Source organism: Arvicola amphibius, chromosome 3 (genome assembly GCF_903992535.2).
Source record: "Arvicola amphibius chromosome 3, mArvAmp1.2, whole genome shotgun sequence".
NCBI classification, from domain to species: domain Eukaryota; kingdom Metazoa; phylum Chordata; class Mammalia; order Rodentia; family Cricetidae; genus Arvicola; species Arvicola amphibius.
In genome coordinates this window covers 144,619,730-144,647,600 of record NC_052049.1, presented here as the reverse complement: position 1 = coordinate 144,647,600, position 27,871 = coordinate 144,619,730, and the positions used below count along the sequence as shown (strand labels likewise).

The window sequence follows — 27,871 nt, the reverse complement described above, 5'->3', positions numbered from 1 at the left end:
AAAAATTAATTCCTGGTTCTATCTGTCATTTCTATCTTGAAAGTTAATATCAAATTTCTCTTGGAAATTAAATGTTTCTAAATCTCCATACCATGATGATAGACAAAGAGTATCAGAAAAAAATGAAGCAATGTGATTTAATTTGTTGGCAGATTGTCAATTTTATTTATTCATTTGTTCACCGACCAAATACTTAGGAAACATTTACAATGTGTTAGGTCTATGTAGTGAAATCTTTCACTGAAGAAGATTGTTATATTTTAAAATTAAAGAAGCAGGCAGGTGCAGTGGCACATGCCTTTAATTCCAGAACCCAGAAGGCAGAGGTAGATGGGTCTCTGTGAGTTCAAGGATATTCTGATCTACAGAGTGAGTTCCAGAAGAGCCAGAGTCACATAGTGACTTGTGTGTGTGTGTGTGTGTGTGTGTGTGTGTGTGAGAGAGAGAGAGAGAGAGAGAGAGAGAGAGAGAGAGAGAGAGAGAGAGAAAATGATAAAACATAGCAAGAAATAGTCCTTAGTGTTTCTACCTTCCCACAGTAAGTTCTAAACCCCTGAGACAAAGGAGCAAATAAAAACACTGCTCTCTAGAAAGGAGTTATTCATGACACTTTCCTGAGAGACAGGCTGTGAAATCTATTTACATGCATAGGACCGAGAAGAATACTTAGCCACAAAGAAAAAAAAACATGAAAGGAACATACAGGAAATGATAGAGAAGCTGAAATACAATGTGGTTGCTACAAGAACTTAGCTGCTTGCACACAACACTGGACTGGCAGAATTTTCTCCTGTTAAGGCAAGGGATTGATTCTTTGTCCTCCTCTTGTGGATCTCTAGTGGATATAAGTATGTCCCAGCTAAGTCAGTAACCTGTCGGGTAAACACAATACCTGGAAAAGCACCAGTTAAAGATGAGCCCTCACTCAACTATACTCACAACTATTATGAGACTTTAATGTTTGTGCAATGAATGCATGTTGGATGATGGACCAATATTAAAAAAAGTTAGATTCTGGATAGATGCTTATATTCGTGAATCACACGAGATGCATGAACGGTAGTTGAAGTTGGTCCTAAAGTTTTTTCTCGTTTGGTTACCAGATTTTTTTTTTTGAGTAACTAACTCAAAGATACAACTGTCATGCCTTTCATTAATATGAAAAGTTCCTGGAAGAAAAGGGTTTCGTGGGGGACAGAGGAGATATCCAGATCTAGATGTGTGCATTTTTGAGTTGCAATGTTTTCTAGATATCCAAATGATGGCCTCAAGTTCTAAGTAGGAAATTTATGTTTGATTCCATATATGGCATAGGGATATTAAATTTGCATAGAGGGTGAAAGGGATCATTCATTTATAAATTAAGAGCCTATTGGACTAGTCAGGATTAATACAAAAAGTTTATGGTGTCTTAGACCAAAATAATAGCATGGTGAGATGACGCCAAATTGTCAAGCTGTTGGTACAAGTGGGTCAATGAGAGAAGAATACAGAAGTTGATATAAACAACAAAAGCACTCTACTTGATTCCACGTGGAAAGTAAAGAGTCATCCGTAACAAAGCAGGGAAGCAGGCTGGAGAAGACCCAGGCTTCAGTACACCAAAATCCTCTGTTCTCTGGGTGATCCTTGCAACTGCCTTTGAGGACCTTGTTTACATTAAGTTTTAGTAGAGAAGCAGTCTTCTGTTATACTTAATTTGATTTATCATCTATCTTATAGAAATACATCTATTAGTTTATTATAAGCATATTATATGAGATTATAATATTTAAATCAAATATTTGAAAGCAGTTAGCTCTAGACACTGTCATGTTAAAGAAGAGAAGACAAATGGGAGCCATTCTGACACTAATTTAGGAAATGCCTTGTAGTTTTTGATGCATTTGTATATGATTGTATAACTCAAGTGAGGTCTGATTGGTGTATAATTCTTTAGCCCCAGGACATACTGTCTTTTAACTATTATTCAATAATGAACTTACTGTTTAAAATATGCAAGCATACATACATACATATAAAAACATAATATACACACTACTGAAATGACATGAGGTTGTCATTTAAATACAGACATTTTATTGTACTGCTTATGGAAATAGCATACTATCAGAAATGAAGTCCACTTGTTTTATACTAAACGTAAATATTTTGCTGTTTGGGCAATAACTACTCACACAATGAGTTGGTTGTTCTATGCAGGCTGGGAACAAAGCCCCATAGACTAAATGACCTTGAGGGAAGACGGTTTATTCATCACAGATTGGAAGCAGAAAGCCAATGGTCTTCTCTTGATGAAGTCTCCCTTCTTCCTTGGCCTCCTGCTACATCCTTAAGTGACTCTTTCTTGATGTGCGCTGAAGAATGGGTATGGAAAGGGATGGAAGAAGAGTATGGTGCATCTTCTTCTAAGAACAATAGCCTACACAATCAGACCTGTTTCCCACTAATATGACCTTTTTCGTCCCTCACTAATTCCTTAAAAGCACCTCCCCACCACACACACAAACTTGGTGTTAGAGCTTTAATATTGGTATTTGAAAGCAGAGCATAAACATTCAGTCAATAACAATAAAGTGATTATGAATTGATGGGTAAAAGGTAGTTTCCTGAATAAGTTTTAGTCTATATCATAGACTTGTCAGTTTGTCCAAGTAGTGGTGCTTACTATATTATGTCCATGTTTTAGAAAATCTGTTATGACTCACAGAAATCTGGTCTTTGTTCGCTCTTTGGAGTTTTATTCAATATGGGTTTGTCCCACAGAAATAGAAGTCAGCTCTTCCTCAGAAAAGCAGAAGGTTGGATTTTAGAAGAAATGATGATTCTTGACCTAATCAATAGAAAACTAAAATTATACAGTTCAGTTAGGGCAGTACAGTGTCTATGGAGGTTGGAGCTCTCAGCACTAAGAACTTGCCTATTGTTGTACAATAGTTTGCTTGCAGTAGGCTGAAGTGCAAGGGGCACAAACAGTTCAACAAAGACAAGTTCAGTCTTGCAAGAATGCTTATATCAGAAAAAAGTTGATATCTTAGTAACAATTTCAAAATAAGTACATTAAGTAAATGTTTTAAGATGAAATTCTGATCACATGGCTTTCTTTAACACTCTTTCCACAGGCTTCTTGTTGCTTCTTGTGTTTTATGTTGGCTTTAGCTGTGTTTATTTCCTAGGAAGCCTTGAAGTATCAGTTGCAAGGACTGCATGTTGCTATTCTCAATATGCCACCTGGTACCCAGTCAAAACCCAGCTAATTCTTGTGGAATCAACAATCTGTCAATAAATTTGTTTTTAATTCTACCTGTATAAGTCCCAAGAATTCTTAGAGACTAAGAAAATCAAAGGTGAAAACGATGGTAAAATTCCACTTCTACCTGATTTCTGGTACTGATTTTATGAAAATCTCTTTTCCTTTACTTTCTTTTTCTTTCTCTCCTCTCTTTTTTTTTCAGAGAAAACTCCTTCTGTTCTGTTTTCTTCAGATATTTTTTTCTTTTTGCTTCACTGTACATGGTCTAGTGTTTAGCGTTAATTTATATTTTCCAGTAACTCAATCCACAAAACAAGACTTTTTCAATTTTCTGCATGATCTCTCATTAGTTTTAAATACCAAGGGTTAAACAGGTGTCATACACATCTGTACATAATTGGTTGACTATGCATGAATAGCTTATAGGAAAATTTTAAAACTATTCAATAGTAAAATAGTTTGTTTTCTTTCCAGATAACATGAAAAAGGATAATAAATACAAATGGGATCTTACTATTCCTTTATGCCATGGTCATATGTATAAACTATCTTTTTTATCTACATTATAAACCAGATGATTTGGTTTAAATGTTATTATCAGAATTTTTAACGATATAGAAATATAAAATAATTTGTGTAGTTTAAAGGTTGTATAAAACATGCTGCAAAATCATGATATTCTTTCCAGCGAGTATCATGAAAACAATGGCTTTGCCCTTCTGTCCTCTATTTATGGATGTTTTGAGAAATATTCCTCTATTAAAACAAAAATTTGGGCCAATTTTAAGTAGATTTTGATCATACAAGCCAACTAACTGTTTTTGTGTATGCTTATAGTGACGGCAGAGACAGCAGTGATATATATATATATATATACATATATATATATATATATATATTATATAGCATCTTCATAGGCAGAATTATGTAGAACCTTGTTCAGAATTTCCTACCCATTCCCAACTAACTGTGAGCAGACAATGACTTTGACTCCTGACGGTGAGCTCACAATAAGTTACATAGCTCAAAATCTATTTCTGAAGAGTTGTTACTTGTTTTTAAGAAACTTAGAGATTTTTTTTTTCCATTAAAGCTCCACTTTGGTCCTATCCATTCCCCACCAATCTGGACCACAATAAGCATATAGTATAGATGAAAGATGATTGAAGCATTGCGCCCTCAAGCCTCAATAAATTTATACTTTTAAAGAACTCATAGCACCCTGGTACACCTTTGTACTCAGCTTATAGAATTTTTATAGTTTTGTTTACAGGTTCTGTATGTACAACCTTATGCTTATTTTTCTATGACCCAGGCATTTTATTGCTTTCAGGATTCCAACAGATGCAGTCTTGTTTGGAAGTGACAGAGGCATGCGTAGGGGATGTGGTTTGTAATGCACAATTGGCCCTTTACCTTAAAGCATGCTCAGCAAATGGAAATCTGTGCGATGTGAAACACTGCCAAGCAGCCATACGGTTCTTCTATCAAAATATGCCTTTTAACACTGCCCAGATGTTGGCTTTTTGTGACTGCGCTCAATCTGATATACCCTGTCAGCAGTCCAAAGAAACCCTTCACAGCAAGCCATGTGCTCTGAACATCGTCCCACCCCCCACTTGCCTCAGTGTAATTCACACTTGCCGAAATGATGAATTATGCAGGTGAGTAAAAACACACATACCTTGCTTTCTTATTTCGGCACCTTATTTATTATAGTCCAATCCTAACATTTGATCTCCTTCCATTGCTGGAGTTCCCACCATTGTCCAAAATGGTGTAAATAAAGCCAGACAATTCTCATTGTGAATCTGTGGTACATGTGTGGTATCCTGTTTGAAATTCAAATGTAAAATGCAGAGTAGGATTTTACAATAAAGAAACCCACTGTGTTGAATTGTGATGGCCTGTATCTTTTTAAAGACCCTAATGTGTGTGTGTGTGTGTGTGTGTGTGTGTGTGTGTGTGCAGACAACAATTTTCATGAGTTGGTTATTTCTTCCACCATGTGGGTCCTACAATTTTAGCTCAGTTTATCAAGCTTTTTGAAATTGTCTTCCATCCCTCATCTATCTCACTGGTCCACAGTCAGCTCTTCAATTAGTCTTTTTTTTTTCTTAATGATTTGACTACAGAATCTCTGTTGTTTTTTTTATCTGTTTTAGATAAGGTCTTCCTATGTATGTATACAAGGTCAGTCTTTAGTTGACAATCCTTCTGCCTCAGCCCCCTGGGTACTGGGTTACCAGGCTACCAACACACATGGCCTGTTGTATTGGAAAAGGCTGTTAATTTTGACAAGATGACTCTCCAAAATTCAGAATAAATGCTTTTTTTGTTCTCAGGCTGTGGATTGAGAAGAACAAGGTACTTCTGACTATGGCATGGGCATTCCCAGCAAACCTGTGTACTCAGTCAGAAATATATTCCTTTCCTGTTTTCTCAAGCTCATGCAGTCTGTTATGAAGGAAAGTAAAGCTAGTTGTTCATTTGTTCATTCAAAACACACTTGCATTGGGTACCTCTCTAGGCATCAGTTAGAAATGTCTGTCCAGCTGTTTGCTGCAGTCAAAGAAAACAGTTAATTAGAAAATGGGTAACATATAGAGTTATGAGTGATGTTCAGATTAAAAGGGTTCCGAGGGAGAAGTGTGATACAGTTTAGAGATTTGGATCAAGTTTGTTTTCTCAGCCAGATTAAAAATTAAAAGTCAGGGAAAAATAACAGGTAGCAGGAGAGAAAACGCAAGCACTGCAGGCAGAATCAGCATTAAGGAAAAGTGTTTACTGGGGATGAGGAAGCACACACATGCAGCAGACACACAGAGAAGGCCCTCAACTAAGCAGATGAGAAGCTCGGGAAGCCAAAAATCTTCCCATCTTTTCTCTTCTTGGGGGCTGTTGGTTTTTTTGTTTGTTTGTTTGTTTGTTTGTTTGTTTTTAAGTCTCTGAAGAGTTTTCCCTTCTTAACTTAGGGGCTGGTCAGTTTGAAGAAGCCAGCCATCTTGGAAATTTACTATGGCATCTCTGCCTATCTGCCTGTCTACCAAGGAGTCTAACTCCTTGTTTCTCAAAATGAAAGGGAAAACTGTTGCAAAAATAGGCTCACCTGCATCATGACTGATAACAGAAATGTCATAATTAAGTTGTAACCTCAAAAACAAACAAACAAAAGGGTCCAAGAAAGAGAGTCAAAAAGTTGCAACTTAAAGAATGTTCCCAAAAGGAGCATTGGACCTAAATGAGAGAAACAACTGAGTAGCTCTCTTAAATGACTGTCTGAGAGGACACAAAGCAACCCAACAGGCAAGACATTGCAATGGCATTGAAACGCATGCCACCTTCTGATGGAGTATTGGAAGCAGAAAGTGACAGAAAAGGAAGCCAGAAATGAAACAGGGTGAGGCACCAGGGCCTGGGGGCTACTGCCCTGGAGAGGCTCTTGAAGATTTGGAGTGACAATATGAGTGATCTGCACCCTCTGCTGAAACTCCCATTCTAGCTGCAAGCTGAAATCCAACTGTCCTGTGCAGGTACTCATGCTTAAGAACCACGAATGAATTCAATATGTCTGACTCTTGTCTTCTCATTGAGGTTCTCATTAGCACATGTGATTTTTATGTCCAAGGTGAATTTATCTTTCCAGTGATTAGAAACACATGGTTATGTAGGCAGTTTGGGATATGAGTAAGAAATGCAGGGAAAAAAAATGAGAATCAGGAATAAACGGAGAGGGTGTTTTTACAGGTAGGTCCCCAGTGGTCTCACGCTAGCCTAGGTCTTTCTGCTCCAGCTTCCTAAATCATGGGATTACAGGTTTGTCATGTGTACGCTATGTCTAATTTTTTGTAATCAAACTTGGTGGTGGTGGGGGGGGGGGTTGGTCATGGTCTATGGCCAAGCCAGGTTCAACCACTTGACCATAATAAGTCAATTAAAGGAGTCAAATTATTACTGGAAAATAAACAAAAAGGAGACTTAGTCAACGTTACTTCACTGGGAAGAGGAAAGAATAGATTCAGTGAAACTCCCCACCTCCAAGTCCACCTTGGGGGAGGCTGAAGCGATATTAACATTTAAATAGAAAACCAAGGTTTTTCACTTATACACAGCTCTAATCAAGCTGTTGTCCTGCTCATCATTGTCTGGGCTTCATTCTCATCTGGTAAGGTGACTGGACAGGTCATTAGAATGTGTGAAATCTCTTTGGAGGAGACATGTTCCCCAGCCTTAGTTAAATGTCTCAAAATAATTTTGTAAATTCTATTTGGTATAATTAGGAACATGGCAAAAGAATAAAGTGCAGCTGAAGGGGAGGAAAGAGGGAGGGAGGGGAGCAGAGACAAATGTAGAGCTCAATAAAAATCAATAAAATAAAGGAAAAAGAATAATGTACATCCCATTGTGTAGGAAAACTTGATTGGAAGTGCCTTCTTTGAATTTTCCTGATGGGGGACAGTGTCTAAATGTTAACTCCAACATGATACAATATCTAAAGCTTTTTAATAAATCTCTCAGGTAGTTGACACTGCAAATCATCACCCATTGGGATAAATATATAGTGGTAAAGGACATCTGCATAAAAGGACAGTAACTTGCAGAGTTTCAATGCTTTTTTTCTCTACATTCTGTAGAGTGGCATTTGAAAGCACAAAGTTAGCTTGGACTGCAACTTAGACCTCATTTTGCCCATGCGAGTGTTTCACTAGGTGAGAGAGCATCTCATACTAAGGGGAAATCTCTCTATTCATAGGCTAATTCCAGCTCTTCACTCTTTTCCTAGGACACACTATCGAACATTCCAGTCAGAATGCTGGCCCCGTGTGACAGGGAAGTGTCATGAAGATGAGACCTGCATGAGCACATTAGGCAAGCAAGATCTTACTTGTTCTGGGAGTGACAGTTGCAAGGCTGCCTACCTGGGAACCTTTGGGACAATCCTTCAAGTGCCGTGTGCTTGCAGGAGCATTACCCAGAATGAAGAACCATTATGCATGACTTTCCAGCACATGCTGCATAGCAAATCATGCTTCAGTAAGTTATCAAATTGAAAGATTGGGGAGAGGGGGGGGAGGCTGCTCATCTGTTCTTGGCTGCTCAGCCCCAAAATAATCACACAGAAACCATATTATTTGCAATACTGTTTGGCCAATAGCTTAAGCATATTTCTAGCTAAACTAACCCATCTCCATTAATCTATGCATCATCCTGAGATCATGGCCTACTGCCAAAGTTTCGGACCTTCAGAGGCAGCTATCTCTGACAGTGGCTACATGGATTCTCCCTGACTCCTTCTACTCTTTCTATAAATCTCTTTCAGCCTGGCTTTGCTCTGTTAAGCCATTGACCAAAAGCAGCTTCTTTATTAACCAATGACAATAAAACATATTCACAGTATTCATCACTTCCCATATCAAAAGATTGTTTAATCTACTTACCTACACACACATCTATCTTGTTTTCTACTATACCATAAAAATGGTAACCAGTCAACCCCCACCGAAAATGTTCATGAAGACAATTGCATTTACTATTTTGGTTATGTTCTGGTTTTGCTTTCTTTCTCATTTATCGGAAAGTAATACACTTTTTAAGTTGATAAGCTACTACTGATTTATTGATTTTAATATGAAAAGCATATAAGGCTTCATTTAAATGCTAAAATATCCATTATTCATAGTTACATAACAACATTTATTATTTAGTCACTTAGCTGAACAGATTTAATCACTGGCCTTGGGTGCATTGTGGGGACACTTTTGTCTAGATTTGATCACGTATTGACACTCAGACCTCATGACTCTACTGAGTTGGATTGTTCAAGATGGTTTTCAACAAGAATTGTTGGCTGGTAGAGCATAGCTCGCCTCTGGTGTTTCCTTCAGCAGTATAACCGGTGACTGTTGCATGGTGCAGCAGAATTCCTGGTGACTAAGACCAAACATACAGGCATTTGTCAAGTATCTCTTCCTTTCCTACTGTAAATATGCAGTGAACAAAGCAAGATACATGCCAACCTCAGAATGACTGTGGGAACAAACTACCAAAGGATGTGGGTTGTCGAGATGGGCTCAACAGGGTTTATTGATTTAAGGATTTAAGTTGTTCTGTGCCTGAAGTATATCTTTCCTTTGATTTATTTTTCTCTCCCCTTGGACTTAACAAATCTGTTGATTAACCTCTAATGATAATTTTAAATTTTCTTTTAAAGTTAATCTTTAATGTAAGGAAAAGAAATCTGAAATTTAAGGCCTGGGCTTAGTTAGGGTTGGGTACTCTGACAACATTCCCTTAATGTTCGAACTGTTTTGTGAAAACAGCTCATGGGACATCCCAGCAGAGCTTGGACTTCAGCTCATGTGTGTTCTGTCTGCTGCCATTCCTGTCTTGCCATTGACAGTCAGTGGGTGCCCCATCCTTGCACCCATCTACTCCAAAGACGTTGCCTGCGCTCATTCTTTTCCTTTCCCTCCTGCACACTGATCTGTGCACTTGATCTGATGAGGCTTTTGTAACTGGAAGGACTGTGGCACTGCTCAGTCTTATCTCTTACTCATGGTCTACAGCCACGTCTATTCAGTATTAGAGGTCACATTTTAATCCTCTCATCTCTTTTTGAAAAACTATTGAGTTTCTATCTCAAGTAACCACTCTTATTGAAAAACTTTACATAATGCTAATGTGGAATAGTCGATTTATAATGTCATTCGTGCTGTTTAGTAAGTGTCCCATCTGAGCTAGAGTAGTTTGGATGTTGAAACTCCCTTCCTTGTTGTACAGAATTATTGGTCTCCGTAGAAAATGAAGAATTTGTGTCTTCCCAGACTCCAGTAGACATTTTCCACCTACCTGACTGCTGTGTATTCCTGCATAGTTGATGCATATACTGTGGCAGTATCCCTATTTCAATCTGCACATTTTTATACAGATATCATATGACTAGTTTCTTTGACTCATAACACCAAATATCAGTAGATTAAGACAGATTTAATTTCTCACCAACATAAAATAATTATGAAGAGAACAGTTGGAATGAGAATTGAAGATTATCAAGATTCATATGTCACCAAGCTATTTAATGTTCTCCTCCTAGGTGACTGAATTCTCCTCTGAGTTCATAGAATCCATCCAGCACATTCACCCTGCTATTGAAGAAAAATTCAAAAACTGCTCTGGATACTTTGGTGGGTCAGTCCTAAGTGCCTCGTACATCACTTTCACTTGGACTAATCTGCAATGGAAGCTGGGTCACACAGTTCACTTCTGTGCCTAGTAGGAAGGAAAATGAATTTAGTATATATTTAACCTATCTCTGCCACTGTAGCACCAACAAAATATATAAAGCTATGACTCCCTAATACTGCTCCAATTCATTTATCATTATACTGGGAAGTAAAAATTTGTGTTTGAACATGTCTGTCACATGTGCCAGAATACAAAGCATAGAGCAATGGATTATGGGTAGTAGTCTATTTGAAACCATTTTTAAAGAACAGGAGGAGTCAATATTTTGCACAGATATATATATATATATATATATATATATATAGTTTTCTTCTAATTCATTGAACTAAATCCTTTTGGATTGTTCTACAATGCTTTGTAAATATACTATGAGACTATGTCACCTTTGCCACTAGAGCAGAATATTTCATTGCATGAGTATAGGGATGGTGAAAATAGACCCTGCAGACTTACATCACCTAATCCATTAACTTTACCTTGTTATGGAGTTGTCCACTTTCCATCACTAGTACGTAGTCTTCTACACACCACTCCCCATCACTTCGGTGTTTACAAATTTCTGTATTTGTACTTTCAAATCATTGACCTAGAAATGAATCTAGAAGACTTACTTCTAGACACTTCTCTTTCTAGACAAAGCAAAATTGATTACCATGCACGTACTGCCTGCAGAAAGGGTTTGTCTTCCACACCATTCTCTAAGGCCACCTCTGTTTTTGCAATGTGTGGAAGACGTTCATGAACAGTAAGGACTGGCACACTGTTACACTCGCTTTTCCTTGAGTCAGGTTTCTAGCTGATCTAATAGTATCCAACAGGAGATGTATTTCAAATGACAAGCAGGCCCTCTGTGTGCCATGACCTTGTTCCACAACACAAGAGATGTGTCCTGTAGTTACCCTAGGGGAACTTATCAGAGACCGTACACTGCAGTGAGAAAGAAATTCAGTGTATCAAGTGACAGTGAATCAAGTGTACTATTATCCTAAACACACTACTTTAAAACTATTGTTTGGGCTTTAAATTTAAAACCAGTCTAGTAATTGCGCTTCCAGGGTTTTGTTTCTGGATTTTTCTCATACTTTACAAAGACTACACACATCTTCAAGATTTTCTGTTAAGTGTCCACAGAAGTTCCCCCAATTTTATTTGGAATAATTATTTTGTTATAATGAAGACCCTGATAAACACAAACACAGCTCCAAGCTGAAGGGAATTAATTAACATTGAATTTTTGGTTCTCCAACTTGAAACATCCTCAGAATATCAACAGAATTTCTTATATAAAACCAATCTCACCCAGATAACTTTTATTGTAGCCAAGTTTGGGAGCCACTGCTCTTACCTTCATGTGGAAAATTCAGTCTGCACTGTTCTGTCTCAGAACTTCTTTCACACTCACTTACAACTCTGAGAATAAGACAGGTCTGTGTGGGAAAAGACAAGGCTGCTAAGAACAAACCCATGCAGCTCCTCAGGAGGCACATTTTGCCCAACCCTCCCAGACAGCTATGGATACACAATAGCCCCTCTAAACAAAACATGAAAGGGTGAATCACTACACCCATAGAGGAAGGAGCAAAGCAGTATATACTGTTCCTAAGCAGCAGCCCTGTCCTTGAAGACAATCAGTGTTCTTCCCCTTGTTAGAATTCTTCTAATAATGTTTCCCATTAAAAGCCTCAATCTTTATTCTTAGAAAACTATGGGTTTTTTGTATTTTTTAGAAATCAGATAATATTAACCAGCATGTTGTAGATTCAGCAAAGATGTAAGCATCTACAGCATTCAGATTATGAGCTACATACACCTTCATTTACATTTTGGAGAATTTCCAACATCACTACTTACCTCAATGACAGTTGAGGTGGTGGCATTTAATGAGGGACATGCCATACAGTACTTAACTCATGACATCTACCAGGCAAAAATACTTTATTAGCAGATTTTATCCTATGAATATAAATTGATTTTTCCTCGTGGTTAAAAAAAAATGACTCTTCGTCTGTACTTACAGATAGAGTTAACTGGGCCCTTCTAGCAAATGAGAGTAAGTTCTCTTGAATAAATGACAGCATAAATGGGAAAGGCTACTCAAGTATAGTGATCTCTGTCTCTCGGCATCATGTTTACTGATTGCTCTACACTTAGGTCAGGAAGAAAGATCTTACCTTATAGATTGTAGAGACTCTAAAGTTTACCTCAATCTTTTATGTTTCATCTTACGACTGAATTTTCCCGTTCAGATTTTAAGCAGAAGAACCAGGAGTTAACAAGTGCTGCTGCAGCCACTCACTAGAACACAAACACTGGCTTTCTTTGCTTCCTAACGTTGCTCTTGCAGGCCCATCTACTTTTCTAAGTTCTAAGTAGTAAGTGTCTATTTCAAGTCAATACTTGGGATCATGTCAGTACTGAAAATAAGCCACTATGCTAAAGCAGTTATGGTCTTAAAAGTGTACATCACCTAAGCTGCTTATGTTTTGACTGTATCTACCTGAAAAGATAGAAATGGAAGATTGTTTTCAGTATTTCTAAATCAAACTTACTTTAATGAACTATTGGGTGCTTATGTATTAAGTGGATGCACAGTCTTAAGAAAAGATCATTCTGGCCGTTCCATACTCTAGCATTTAGTTTCATTTTATAACCTCATTTCTTCATAGCCATAGACATCATAAACATAATAAATAAATGGTTTTTATGTATTGTGTTTGTCTGCATTCAATAGATAGAAGATTTGTCCTTGCCTGACAGCATTTGTCTGCCTCTTTCTCAGTGAAGGTCTGGCTCCAGAAATCCATTTCATCAGTCGCTGCATTAATAGTCAGTCTTTGAAACCCACACATGTATGTGGGATGGTGTGTAGCACATCACTGCACATTTTTCCGTACTCATAAAGACTTGGTCTCTTTAAGAACAATAAAGTCTGTGAAGATGAATTAATACAGGGTCAAACGTATCTTTTAAACTATTTGTCTTAATTTTTAGTGTCATGAAATCACTGTCTCGCTGAGAAGGAGGATTATGCCCTAGAAATAAAATGAGGAGCAAAGTGAACTGTGAAAGACATTCCCATTCAATTTTATCTGTCGGTCTTTCTTCTCTCCTCACACACACATACATACACAGAACACACACGCACGCACGCACGCACACAACCATTTTTTATATCCAAATCATAAGGCAGTGTTCCTGGAACTTTATGTTAAGTTCTGTCTTTGAATAAACCTCTTGAGCAAGCCAAAACCACTGACTTTTTCTTGGTGTCTACACAAAACTCTAATTCAAGTTTAGTTTCCTTCAAATTCAGTCCAGGTGCTAAAAGAGTCTTCTGGTTTTCAGGGAACAGTCAACAGACTTTCTCTCGTCTATATTCATATTTATTATGCAGTTGCTAAGCATTCAAATATGTTGTATTTTCTGGATTAAAGTGGCTCCATGGTGAATTTGTAGGTCATCAAATTCATAGACGCTCGCTTATAAATTTGTTTTTCCCTTTAGAACTCCGTGATTATTCCTCTAGGATCTTGTTTTCCTTGTTTGAAAAGGCTTTTGTATTTTTTAGAGATCAAGCACATATATTTTAAGTTAGCAATAAAAAGAATAATAAAAACAAACAAACCATTTTTTAAAATAAATTGAGTTACAAATCGATGTAGAAATGTATAACCATGGTAAATTCTGTAAGTTTTGCCTTTAATGTATTTTAATTTAAAGACTTAGAATTCCAAATGTTTTTTAGGGCTTGGATCTCAGGGGAAAAACTGGTGTTTTTATATTTTATTTGCTTTCCAAGATAAAATATAAACAGAGAACCTTCTTATACTTGCTTTCTTTTCAGGCCAACTCCTAAATGTGTATTAGAAACCATGATCAACACAAACAACCCTAAAGGTTTACTGTCATGTTTGAAAATTAATAGAGTTTAGTACAGAGTGTGGCTTTAAAGAGGCAACCCAACACAAGCATGTATCTACTGGGCATGATTGTCATCATCTCTAAGCCAGAATGCTGTCACAAAAATTGTAGAGATGATTCATGGGAAGTATCTGAAACTCAGCGAACAGTGACTTGGGTTAACTTGAGAAATATGAAAAATCACAGAAATCCACAGGCTTGGCATTGTCACGGTGATGTTGTAGGCTGATGGTAATTTCCACAAACTCTAATAAGTGGCTTCTTAAATACAGTGTTACAGTTGAGCAACTGTATGGCATGTGTTCGACTAGGACTAAACATAAATACATTTGCTATGTATGAAATTATATTTTAAAATGTTAGTTTCTTTCTGAGACAAGGTGAATAGTGAACACTGAATCACTTTTCACTGAGTTCCAGATACCTCCCTACTAAAATATCCTTAAGAAAAGCCCAGAGAAGTCTCATATTCTAAGAAAATATTCTGCCTCAGTCTCTCTAGTGTTTGCCTCCAAGTCCAGCTTTATATTTTCTTAAATTATTTAAAATATTTTCTAAATTACTTTTATACTCCCCCCACAATTTTATACATGAATACTAAGTTTTTTCACCATATACATCCTTCCTTTCCTTTCCCAACTCCTCCTGCATCTTCATTCAAGAATTCAGCAGCAACAGAGCTGCTGAGACCTTTTCTTTCCTGGTAGTAGCTAGCATAGCACCTTCATTCATCAGTTTATCAACATCATAGCTGCCCCTGTTTCCTACATATGGTGAACAGAGCATCACTGAATATGGGCAAGCAAGTGTCTCTGTAGTAGACTGCAGAATCTAGGGTATATGCCCAGGAATGGTATAAACTGGGTCTTGTGAAAGATCTGTTTTTAGCTTTCTAAAGAATCTCTATGCTGATGTACATATCAGATCCACCAGTTTGCATCCTCCTGCAGAGGTGACAGAGTATTCTTCTTTCTCTGTGTCTTCCATGGCATTTAAAGTATTTGATTTCATTTGTCTTAATCTCAGCCATTTTGTTGCAGACAAGATCAAATTTCAATGGAACTGTAGTTTGCAATTCAGTGACTGCTAAAAGCATGGAATAATTTTTTAGGTCATTATGTTTGGAGACTGTTATTGTGTGTCCTTAAGTCTGGGTCTCTGTTCCGTTCCATTGACCTACAGGTTTGTTCAGTTTATTTGCCAGTGTAATGCTTTTTTATTTATTATTCTGGTTCTGTAGTATATTTGAGATGCAGTATGATTGACCTGACAGCATTATTCACAGTACTACTTGTACCAGTCTATGAGCATTGAGACATCTTTCGGTCCTCTAGTGTCTTCCCAAAATGTAGAAGTCTTTCACTTCCTTAGTTATATATTTTAGTGTTTTAAAGGCTAATATAAATGGCACTAATTCAACGTTTTTCTTCTCAGCATGGTTGTTACTTCTATATAGAAAGTGACTTGCTTTTATAAGTGAATTTGGTATCCTGTGACTTTGCAGCTAAAGCTGAGTGAGGAAGCCTCTCTTAGATGAGAGCACCTGCTTGCCTCTAGCAAGCAGAGCAGGCCCGAGAAATTGCTGCTACAAAGAAAATATGCTTTTACTCTATTGTTCCCAAGCTTTCTCAGGCTTTCCTTGGATGCATTTATCCATGTGGGCGCCATTCTGTAGCACGATAGCCTGAGTGGTGTGAGAGAACAATTCTATATCTCTCAATTATGGTTTAAATAAATGCTGATTGGTCAGTAGCCAAGCAGGAAGTATAGGCAGGAAAATCAGATAGGAAGTAGAGGTGGGGCAATGAGAACAGGAGAATTCTGGGAAGAAGGAAGTTCCTTCCCAGTCCTGCCCAGACCACTGAAGAAGCAGGATGTTACCTACCCAGCTGAAAAAGGTACCAAGCCATGTGGCTAACATAGATAAGAATAATGGGTTAATATAAGCTATAAGAGCTAATAAGCATGAGCTAATGGGTCAATTAGTTTATAATCTTATGGAGACTTCTGTGTGATTTTCTCTGGGACTAAATCAGCTAGGGGACCAGGCAGACAGAAACCCCAACAAGCCAGCCCTCGTGCTATACTATTATGTATCTTATCTGTGCTGGTTAGATTTTTGTCAATATAACATAAACATTGACATATCTGGGAAGAGGGAATCTTAACTGAGAAAATGTCTTCATAATATTGTCCTGAGATTAAGTCTGCAGAATATTGTCTTGATTAGTGATTGAAGTGGCAGGGCCTAGCTCCCTATAGGCAGTACCATTCCTGGACAGGTGCTCCTCTATGTTATAAGAAAGAAAGTAGAGTAAGCCATAGGAAGCAAACAAATAAGCAATATTCCTTCATGATTTCTGCTTCAGTTCCTGCCTTGAGTTCCTGCCCTGACTGGCTGTGATGTGGAAGGTCACAGAGAACCATAAGACACTATCATACCATCTGCAAGTAAATATTATTTGACTTCTTCGCTTCCTCTTTGTACCCTTTTTCTTATTTTGTCTTATGGTTCTAGCTAGGGTTTCAAGTGCTGTATTGAAGAAAAGTGGGAACAGTGGACAACCCTATCTCACTTCTTACTCTAATGGAGTTTCTTCCAGTTTCCACCATTTAGGGTGATGTTGGCTGTGGGTTTTTCTTTTATATATAGTATTAACTTTACATTTATTGATTTGCTTAAGTTAAACCATTCCTTCATCTCAGAATAAAGTCAGCATGATTGGGGTAGGTGACTGTGCTTATTAGTTAGTCAACTTGACACAAACTAGAGTCATTTGGAAAGACAGGACCTTAACTGAGAAGATGCCTCCATCAGATTGGTCTGTAAGCAAGTCTGTGGGCATTATCTGGATTATCAATTGATTCAAGAGGGTCCAGCCCACTGTAGGCAGAGTATTGGCTTGTATGAAAACAAAGCTGAGTGATCCATTGGAAACAAGACTGTAAGAGACTTCCCCCATGGCCTCTGCTTCAGGTCTTGCCTCTAGGTTCTTGCATTAAATCCCTAGCATGACTATCCACTTATAATAGACTGTAAGCCATAAAATGAACTAAAGCTTTTTCTCCTCAGATTACTTCTGGTCATAGTGTTCATCACAGCAATATGAAAGCAAATCAAAACAATGACCTTTTTATTTTACCTTTTTTTACCTGATTTTTTTTTATTAAGCTCTACATTTTTATCTGCTTCCCTCCCTACCTTTCCCCTCTCCTTTAACCCTCTCCCAAGGTCCCCATGCTCTCAATTTACCTGGGAGATCTTGTCTTTTTCTACATGCCATGTAGAATAGATCTATGTATGTCTCTCTTAGGGCTCTTATTGTTGTCTGAGTTCTTCTAGATTGTGATTTGTGGGCTGTTTTTTTTTTTTTGCTTTATGTTTAAAAATCACTTGTGAAAGTCTCTCTTAGTGTCCTCATTGTTGTCTAAGTTCTCAGGGATTGTGGTTTGTAGGCTTGTTTTCTTTGCTTTATGTTTAAAAACCACCTATGAGTTAGTACATATGATAATTGTCTTTCTGTGTCTGGGCTACCTCACTCAAAATAATGTTTTCTAGCTCCATCCATTTTCCTTCAAAATTCAAGATGTCAGGGTTTTTTTTTTGTTTTGTTTTGTTTTGTTTTCTGCTGTGATCTAATCTACATAGGAAGTAGAAAAAGACAAGATCTCCTGAATAAATTGGGAGCATGGGGACTTTAGGGGAGGGTTGAATGGGAAGGGGAGAGGTAGAGAGGAGAGCAGAGGAAAATGTAGAGCTCAATAAAGATCAATTAAAAATAAAGAAGTTAATTGGGACAAAATGGTCTCAGATTAAAAAATAAAAATAAATAAAAAGAAAAACCACTTATGAGTGAGTACATGTGATAATTGTCTTTCTGGGTCTGGGTCACCTCACTCAAAATGTTGTTTTCTAGCTCCATCCATTTTCCTGCAAAATTCAAGATGTCAGTATTTTTTCTGTTGTGTAGTACTCCATTGTGTAAATGTACCACATTTTCCTTATCCATTCTTTGGTCAAGGGGTATTTAGGTTGTTTCCAGGTTCTGGTTATGACAAACAATGCTGCTATGAATACAGTTGAGCACATGTCCTTGTGGCACAATTGAGCATCCTTTGGATATATGCCCAAAACTGGTATTACTGGGTCTTGAGGAATGTTGTCTCCTAAATTTCTGAGAAATCAAAAGGGGATGTACCAGTTTGCATTCCCACTAGGAATGCAGGAGTGTTCTCTTTTCCCCACAACCTCTCTAGCATAAGTTGTCATCAGTGTTTTTGATCTTGGCCATTCTTACACGTGTAAGATGGAATCTCAGAGCTGTTTTGATTTGCATTTCTCTGATGACTAAGGATGTTTTATTCTTATATTCAGTAATAGGCTTTTGATTTTTGGGCCACCAACCAGCTCCCCAGTCATGACACAGAGACTTGTTCTTAGTTATGAATGCTCAGCCTTATCATATGCTTGCTTGCACTAGCTCTTATAACTTAATCTGTTTCCCTTTATCTACTTTCTGGCTTGGAACTTGTTAGCCTTTCTTTTTGTAAATTTTGCTTTCACTGCTTTTCACGTCTGTCCGGCTCGCAGCTGCCTGGCTTCTGACTCCAGGCACGTTCCTCTCTTCCTCCCTTGTTCTCTTCTCCTTCTTCTTCTCTCAAGAGAAGATTTCTTCCTCCACTTATTTTCTCTGCCCGCCAGCCCCTCCTATCCTTCTCCTGCCTAGTTATTGACCATTCAGCTTTTTATCAGACCAATCAGAAACCTTAGGCAGGCAAGGTGAAAAAAAAATGCAACACATCTTTACATAATTAAACAAATGCAGAATAAACAAATGTAATATATCTTTACATCATTAACAAAGGCAGCATAAACACATATACACAGCTTTACACAGTTAAAGTAATATTCACCAACATAAACAAATGAAACACATCTTTACATAGTTAATATTCTATAACACATTTGGTACATTTAAAAAAAAAACTGTTGCAAAAATATTCACCTTAGATATTGGTTTATTCTATTTCTTTTTTTGTATCTTCACCTGGCTTTGGAATTATAGTAAGAGCAGCTGTATAGAAGTTTAGAAGTGATTCTTTCACTTCTAATTGTCTAATAATTTGGGAAGCATTAGTTTTAGTTCTTTAAATGTCTGGAAGAATTCTATGAAGACATTTGGACTTGGATGTTTCTGTAGTCTGAAAGCTTTTTATTACTGTTCCTATCTTCTTATTTGTTATGGTCTGTTTAAGATGTTAATATGCTCTTGGCTTAATTTTGATGATTTAGAAGTATCAAGAATCCCCATGATTTCTTTTAGGCTTTTTAACGTAAGTATATGTTTTCAAATCCTAAGTACTCTATTCTCTTTCAATTTTCATTGGTGCTTGTTAGAATGTTTCCTTAAAAATCTATAATTTTATCAATTTGGATCTTTTCTTTTTTGTTTTGATTAATTTGGCTAAAGGCCTATCAATCTTCTTTAACTTTTCACAGAACTAGCTCTCAATTTCATTGATTCTTTGAATTGTTTTTACTTTTGTTTCTACTTCATTGATTTTTTTTTTGCCTTGGTTTGTTTCTTTCTACCTCTGGTTTGGGATTGGGTTTTTTGTTGATTTTCTAAGCTCTTGAGGCATATCTTTGAGGTATTTATATGTGCTCCATTTGATTTTTTAATAAAGGTACTTAGCATAGTAAAGTTCCCTGGTGGAACCACTTTCAGTGTGTCCTGGTATAGGAGGTCCTTCTGACTATGTGTTGCTTTCATTGGTTGAATAAAGAAACTGCCTTGGCCTTTTGATAGGGCAGAACTTAGATAGGCGGGAAAGACAGAACTGGATTCTGGGAGGAAGAAAGCAGTATGACAGACACCATGGTTCTCCTGCCCCAGACAGATGCTGGTTAGAATCTTTCCCTGTAAGCCACGACCTCATGGTATTACACAGATTGGTAGAAATGGATTAGATCAGGATGTGAGAATTGGCCAAGAGGAGGCTAGATATAATGGGCCAGGCAGTAATTTAATTAATACAATTCTGTGTGGTTATTTTGGGGGTTAAACTAGCTGGGCAGTGGGCTGCAGCCCACTCCCCCTACTACAGTGTCCCACGGGTTCAGGTCTCTTGTATTTTATTTTCATTTATTTCCAGGAATTTATTTTTTTCTTTTTTGATATTTTTCATTCATCTTTCTTTAGTGTGTTATTTAATCTCCATGAGTTTGTGTTATTTCTTATATTTTTGGTTGTGAGCCTAGCCTTTAATTGCTGAGCCATCTCTCCAGCCCAGAGTTTGTATAATTTCTAAATATTTTTTGCAATTGATTTTGAGCTAATTGAGTCATGGTCAGGGAAGATACACTTGGAGTTACCTCAGTTTCCTCTATTTTCTGAGATTGTTTTATATTCCAGTATGAGAGCTATTTTATGAAAATTTCTATGGGTTCCTGAGAGGAATGTTCAGTGTGTGATATTTTGGTAAAATGTTCTTTAGATATCTGTCAATTTCATTTGACCTATGATATCTTTTAACTCTATATTCAATTTATACATTTTTAGGCTTATAATGTCTTCTTTGTTGATCATTCCCATAATCAAAATGAAGTCTCTTTCAGTGTTGGCTAAAGACAGAATTTTAATTGAGAAAGTACCTTCATAGAATTAGCATGTAGGCAAAATTAAGGCATTTTATTGATTGATAATTGATGTGGTAGAATCCAGATCACTGTAGTTGGTGCCACCCTGGGCAGGTGGTTCTGGGAAGGATAAGGAAGTCTAAGTAAGCCTTGAGTTATGAAGCACTCATTATTCAGTATTCCTCCATGGCTTCTGCATCGGTTCCTGTATCCAGGTTCCTGCCCTAAGTTAAGTTCTGGCCCTGATACCCTCTGATGATGGACTGTCATATAGAGTGTGATTAAAAGTGTTAGGAAATAAACTGTGCATGATATAACCTTCCCATTGTAAAATTGGGCTTGGATAAAAAGTGCTCCTATATTCTAGTTAATATTACATGTTTGCAAACTCAAAATACAACCTGAGAGATTTGAGTATGCCATATTGCTATGGTAACTCTTGCAGCTTGATAAGATCCTATGGTGATGGCAGCTGTCATCTGTATTGGAGCTCCACAATAAACAAACAGTCAAGAGCATTTCCTTCTAAAGACTAGATTAAATTTTAAGAAAATTATATCATTTCTTTCTTTGTGTAAAAATATTCTTTCAGGTAACTGAATTGAAATTTGGAGTAAAATGAGTGTTCTCTACTGTAGATTATCTTTTATTGCTTTGTTTTTTAAAACTATGAAAATCGTTGTAAGTATTTTGTCCTGTCTCCTAATAGCACATGCTGTTTGTTTCTATTATATGTTTAAATCTATATTACATACTTTTTATAAGAAGCAGTAAGCTGGACAGTGGTGATACAGCCCTCTCATCCTAGTACTCGGGAGGCAGAAGCAGGTGAATCTTTGTGAGTTCAAGGTCAGTCTGGCCTACAGAACTAGTTCTAGGACAACCAAGGCTACTCAAAGAACCTCTGTCTTTGGGGACAAGAAGGAAAGGGAGGAAGGAAGGAAGGAAGGAAGGAAGGAAGGAAGGAAGGAAGGAAGGAAGGAAAAAAAGACAGTTATTTCCATCTAAACTTACTTAGAAAATGGAGAATAGTTTTGCCATCAGCAAACTCAGTAAGTTTGCTATTATGTTCCAGCCAGATTTTGCTGTCTATGTTTGTGGATTTAAATCAATGTCAACATGCCTCTTGGTTTTTTATTTTGAAAGTACGTGCATAGAAGGCATGTTTTGAGAAACTAGAGTCCAGGTTGCATAGAGACCCTGCATCTCCTTACCTCTGAATTTTGACTATGAGTGACAACATGCTAGCTTGTTTTTTAGTTTTGTTGGAAAACACTCCAAACGGATACTCTAAGGAATTATCTGGCACATTTCATTTGAGGTTCTTTCAAAATTCAAAGTTCTCTCCACAGAAGATAGATGCAAAGGATAGCCCAAAGACACGTCGATTCCAGTTTGGAAAAATGCTGGCTTTATTTTTGCCACTAAGTTTTCTTGCACACAAATGTTACCAATCAGATCCAGCTGGTTCACATTTTGTCTGCAGACCTGAAACCCAGTGAATTTGGCTTGGCTTCTTATTTTGCAGAAAATGTTTCACACGACTCAAACCTGGAAATACTGAAATATACAAACCCTCAACAGGAACAACAGGAGAACATCTGTCTCCAACCTTCACTTTTTCCCAACTCTGCTCTTAAAGGCTTAGGTGTTTTTAGGGGAGAAGGAAAAGTCTGCCACCGAGCATGAAATGATGCATGAATCATCCATGACTACCTTGGCTGTGTGGTTATGCCAAAAAAATAAAGATTAAAGAGTTGCCACTGATGAGTGAGACAGCTCACATTTTGGCATCACTATAGAGGACAAAAACATTTAAGATCATGGAGGGAAATAAGGGAAAAAACAAAACAATATTGTTACAATTTGAACAATTACAGTCTTTATTATGTGAAGGCATTGTGTTATCTTTTCCATTTTCCAGCCTATGCTTTCATTGGCTTCATCCAGTCCCCTTATTGCCTATAATTGTGGATGGAATTCATGCCAAGCTTGCAAAGCAATCTTTGCTCTATACTTTCTGTGCATCAAGGTTGTGTATGTAAAGTCATAAAAGTCATTTATTATGAGCGTGTGTATTCCTGGCTTAAAAGCCAAGTATTCATGTGACAGCAACAAAATAGTATCAGACTCTTCCCATAAAACACCACATGTGGGCATTTAAAAGATACTGATCTGGCACCTACACTTAGGGATATTATCTTAAAAGGGGGACTCCTATAGAAAAGGATATTTGGTACTCAACCTCTTTGATGAGGCCAGTAAGCAACAAGTAAAGCTTTGCTAGGAATTCACTAGTAATGTCAAAAAGTTTATCACCTATTAGTATCGGGTTTTCCGAATTTTCTGCTGGAGTACTTTTCATGAGCCCATCAAAATCCCTCCAACATTAGAAGCATTGCAAGAATATTCAAAAATCACTTCACTGCCCTGTAAACTGTAAGAGCACTCAAATAGCTTTTATTCTCTTCATTCATTACCTTCAACCAATCAGCTTTCAAACAAGATAAAATAGCGTGGAATGGTCTAAACTTGCCTGATGACCTGTTCGAGTTCTTAGTGATGTCTAAACAATGTGCCTCTGTAATAAAGACCACAGACAATTTCTCTTCCTCGTTTTCCTCTCTGTAGGGCGTGGGGGCTTCTTTGTTTTCTTGGTTGTTTTGTTTTGGGTTACCACCAAGGTGCTGAAGCTTTCCCCACCATCAATATTCTTTGAGTTTACAAAAGTTGGGTTTATATCCGGTTGTTGTAGCAGCACCTGGACTTGGTGGATATAAACTCCCCAGAGTCTTGTGTCCAGGACTTTCAAAAATAACTCAGTTACTTAAGACCCTAAAGTTCACTGGTTTCTGGTTGTGTCAACTTTGGTTGGAACACCAGGCACTCTGACAAGTGAAAGGCCACATAAATCAGTTGACAAGGCTTGTCTTCAAGGGGCAATTGACCATACTGAGCCACTGTGATGTGTTACGGGGCTCTACACATGAAGACTTTGCTGGTGGTATTGTAAGTGTTCAGGCAGCCATGATTCACCCCCCTCATCCACAGGCTCCCTTCTCCTAGTGCAACAGACTGTCTAAACCTTACACGGTATTCTGTTTATGCTACATGTGGTAGCTATTACCTTGAAAACATACACAAAGCATGTGTCTACAGCCTTAATAGCTACTTCCAACACTTCTCCATGCCTGCTCTGAACCAGTTTCTCTCACTGTTGCTTTCTAGCACTTGTACCCTATAATGGATATACTGTTGCTTTCATACCCTATAATGGATATACTGTTGCTTTCGGACCCTATAATGGATATACTGTTGCTTTTAATTGTTTTTTGTTCTTTAAATACTACCAGGTACCCGGCTCAAATGAACCTCCAACAGGGTGCCGTCTTCTACTGATTAGGTACTGGCTTAGTACCTAATAGGATTTTACTATTTCTATGTCTGATTACACATCTCTACCAATTACGTGTTTTTGACTCCTGTTTTACAAAACATAAACCCAGACTTTTTCTCTCCCTGTCCCTCCCCTACCCCCTTTCTCTTATTAAGAATTTCAATTTCACTAGCTTATCATGATAAGAGGTTTATATGGCTTACGACAATTTCTATTTTTTAATATTTTATTTTTTACATTCACATTTGAATACTGTATGTTTGTAATTGCCCCTCTCCTTTCCTCCCTCCAACTCTCCCCATGCCCCCGACTACTCAAATCCATTGTTTCTTACCTATAGTAATTATTATTGCTGTGTATGCATATATATGTTTATGAATACAAATTATTGCTTTTATTTAGTGCCACTCGTATTGTGTTTTTATAGGGCTGACCAGTTAAGATTGGATCATCCTGACGAAGACCAATTCTTCAGCTCTCAGCAGTCATTAATGTCTGTAGTTCTTCATGTCGGGGTGGGACCTTGTAAGAGTTCTCCCATTCACCTTGGAGTACTCATTCTTTCACCTCTGAGCCATGTGTTTTCAGCCACATCTATTCTGACTGTCAGAAGAGATTTTCAAAATTGCAAATGCCTAGTATCCAATTCACTCTTGAACTACTAAGTCAAAACCTATAATGCCAGGACTTATGAATCTTTGATGGAGAAGGTTACTTTCATTGGTTAATTAATAAAAAAAACTGCTTGGCCCAATAGGACAGAAAATTAGGTAGGCGGAGTAAACAGAACAGAATGCTTGGTAGAAGGCAGTGGGGAAACGCTTCAGGCAGTCGCCATAGTGAGTTGCCATGCTTCTCCTCTCCGAGATGGATGCAGGTTAAGATCTCTCCTGGTAAGCCACCCCTCGTGGTGCTATATAAATTACTAGATATGGGTTAAAGCAAGATATGAGAATCAACCAATAAGAAGCTACAGATAACGGGCCAGGGGCCAGGCAGTATTTAAATGAATACAGTTTCTGTGTAATTATTTTGGGTAGAGCTAGCTGGGTGGCGGGACGCAGCCCCGCTGCTCCATCTACAAATCTTCATGTTTAAATATCCTGTAATCAGCACTATAGTGTAACTACTATCAAAATATTCTTGTCTAAAGAAGAAAAAAATAACATGGCTTCTACTTTATGCCTATAATCTACATGCTGCCTTGCTTAATCTTCATTATTAGCTAGAAAGTATTATCTTAATTTACTTAATAGATACACTGGATACAGAAGACTTAAAAACAAAATTAAAATTAGTCCAAGCCAAACATTTAGCCAATTAGCAGGAGATTTTAAGGCTAATGTAAGATTCCAATGGCTGTGTCACCCCGTGCCTCACTAACTCTTATCTATGGTGCTACAACTTATTTTTATTTCTAATTAACATGAAATATTTGTAGGCTTATGTAAAGTGACATAATAGAATATACATATTTACAAAGATACCAAATACCTTGTGATACAACCTAAAGTACTTGTGAACAACCACAATGTGATTCTTTTTTTTAATTGATTTTTATTGAGCTCTACATTTTTCTCTGTTCCCCTCCCTGCCTCTCCCCTCTCCTTCAACCCTCTCCCAAGGTCCCCATGCTTCCAATTTACTCAGGAGATCTTGTCTTTTTCTTCTTCCCACGTAGATTAGATCTATGTATGTCTCTCTTAGGGTCCTCATTGTTGTTTAGGTTTTCTGGGATTGTAGGCTGGTTTTCTTTGCTTTATGTTTAAAAACCACTTATGTCCTGCCGGGGAGCAATATTTAAGTAGCATGGTGACTGGAAGATACATTTGCCCTGGGATCCTATCTAATATTTATGTCACTGACCTTTTAGATTTTGCCCATGAGGACCATGGGAATGAAACTTACTGAATGAAATATTGATTAATATATATGTACATTAATATATATACAGAGCCCATGATAATAATAAAACTACGAAAATATCATAGAATTAACAAGAAACATTTGTTCCTCATGTTATTATATATTAGACATAATTGCATTATCACTTATTTTATTGAAAGCCTGTATGTTCAAGTTGATCAAAATTAATTCTTCCCCTCAAGGACCATTAGTATAAATGGCTCAGTGTATAACATGGATAACAAAATTTGCCTCATAAACACAGAAAATGGAAAAATACCCAAATTGTACATCTGTTAATTTTGTATTCTGACAGGGTGTATTTTTCAATTTCTAAGACCTGGAGATGAAAAATAGTGTGAAGTAAAAATGCTTTAAATGAATTAGAAGCTAAAAATCCTGAAAATAAGCTTCTAAAGCCACATCGCTGCTTGCATATTTTTGTCTTCTTTGGGCTTCTTCCTGTTCCACCCAGAAATTTCTGTTACTGAATTTTCCAGTAGACTAATGGTTAGTAAGGGAGAGCTTATAGGCCTAGCAATAGGCTACGTGGAGCGAAGATTGGCTGCAAGCTTCCGTATTACATCTTCACATCTACCTTCTTTTGTAGAGATTTAACCTTGAATGTCATTGGGTACAAATTTCCTGATTTTTCTGAACTATACTGCCTTAAAGAAAGAAACCTATCTATTCATAGTTATATTTCTAGGTCCCAAAATGCCTGAAACAATGTACAGTGGAGGACAGCCAGCTTTCCTGTGTGGAGGCTTTCCCTCTTCCCCTATCTCTTAAACAATCTACAGTAGAGGACAGCCAGCTTTCCTATATGAGGCTTTCCCTGATCCTCTATCTCTTAAATGTTTGGGACATCAGACAAATTTGCTTGTGAGCTACCCATTTTGCATTCTTTCTGTTGTTGCTACGTGTGATGAATCGGCTGTATAGATCCATTAATTTTATTTCATTATTTTTTTAAAACAAGAAAACAAACTATTTTTTTATTTTACATACCAATCCCAGAACCCACTCCCTCCCCTCATCCTATTCCCTCCACCAACTTTCCCCACCCCCACCCCGTCCACTCTTCAGAGAGGGTAAGGCACATTGCTTTGGGGAAGGTTCAATGCACTTCCTACTATATCTAGGCTGAGCAAGGTAATAAATCCATTAATTAATCATCAGGATTTTATCTTCTTAATGGGTAAAATTTAGTGAAAACATCCCTTTACCCCACAACCTCTCCATTAGGAAACAACCTTCCTCAAGACCCAGTAATACTACTTTGGGGTATATATCCAAAGGATGCTCAATTGTACCACAAGGACATGTGCTCAACTATGTTCATAGCAGCTTTGTTTGTCATAGCCAGAACCTGAAAACAACTGAAATGCCCCTCGACCAAAGAATGGATAAGGAAAATGTGGTACGTTTACACAATAGAGTACACTGTAGAAAAAAAAAAAATAACGACATCTTGAATTTTGCTGGCAAATGGATGGAGTTAGAAAAC

The 27,871-nt window shown here is 37.4% G+C and overlaps 1 protein-coding gene across 1 annotated transcript in view; it reads left to right on the top strand.

Moving 5' to 3' along the window:
- The window catches only part of Gfral (GDNF family receptor alpha like), a 45,644-nt gene that overhangs the window by 13,844 nt on the left and 3,929 nt on the right, over nucleotides 1–27,871 (top strand). Inside the window, exons 4-6 of the mRNA XM_038321133.1 lie at nucleotides 3,728–3,784; nucleotides 4,587–4,917; nucleotides 8,037–8,287. Of these exons, the coding sequence (XP_038177061.1) occupies nucleotides 3,728–3,784; nucleotides 4,587–4,917; nucleotides 8,037–8,287 (639 nt within the window). The remainder of the gene's footprint in view (nucleotides 1–3,727; nucleotides 3,785–4,586; nucleotides 4,918–8,036; nucleotides 8,288–27,871) is intronic.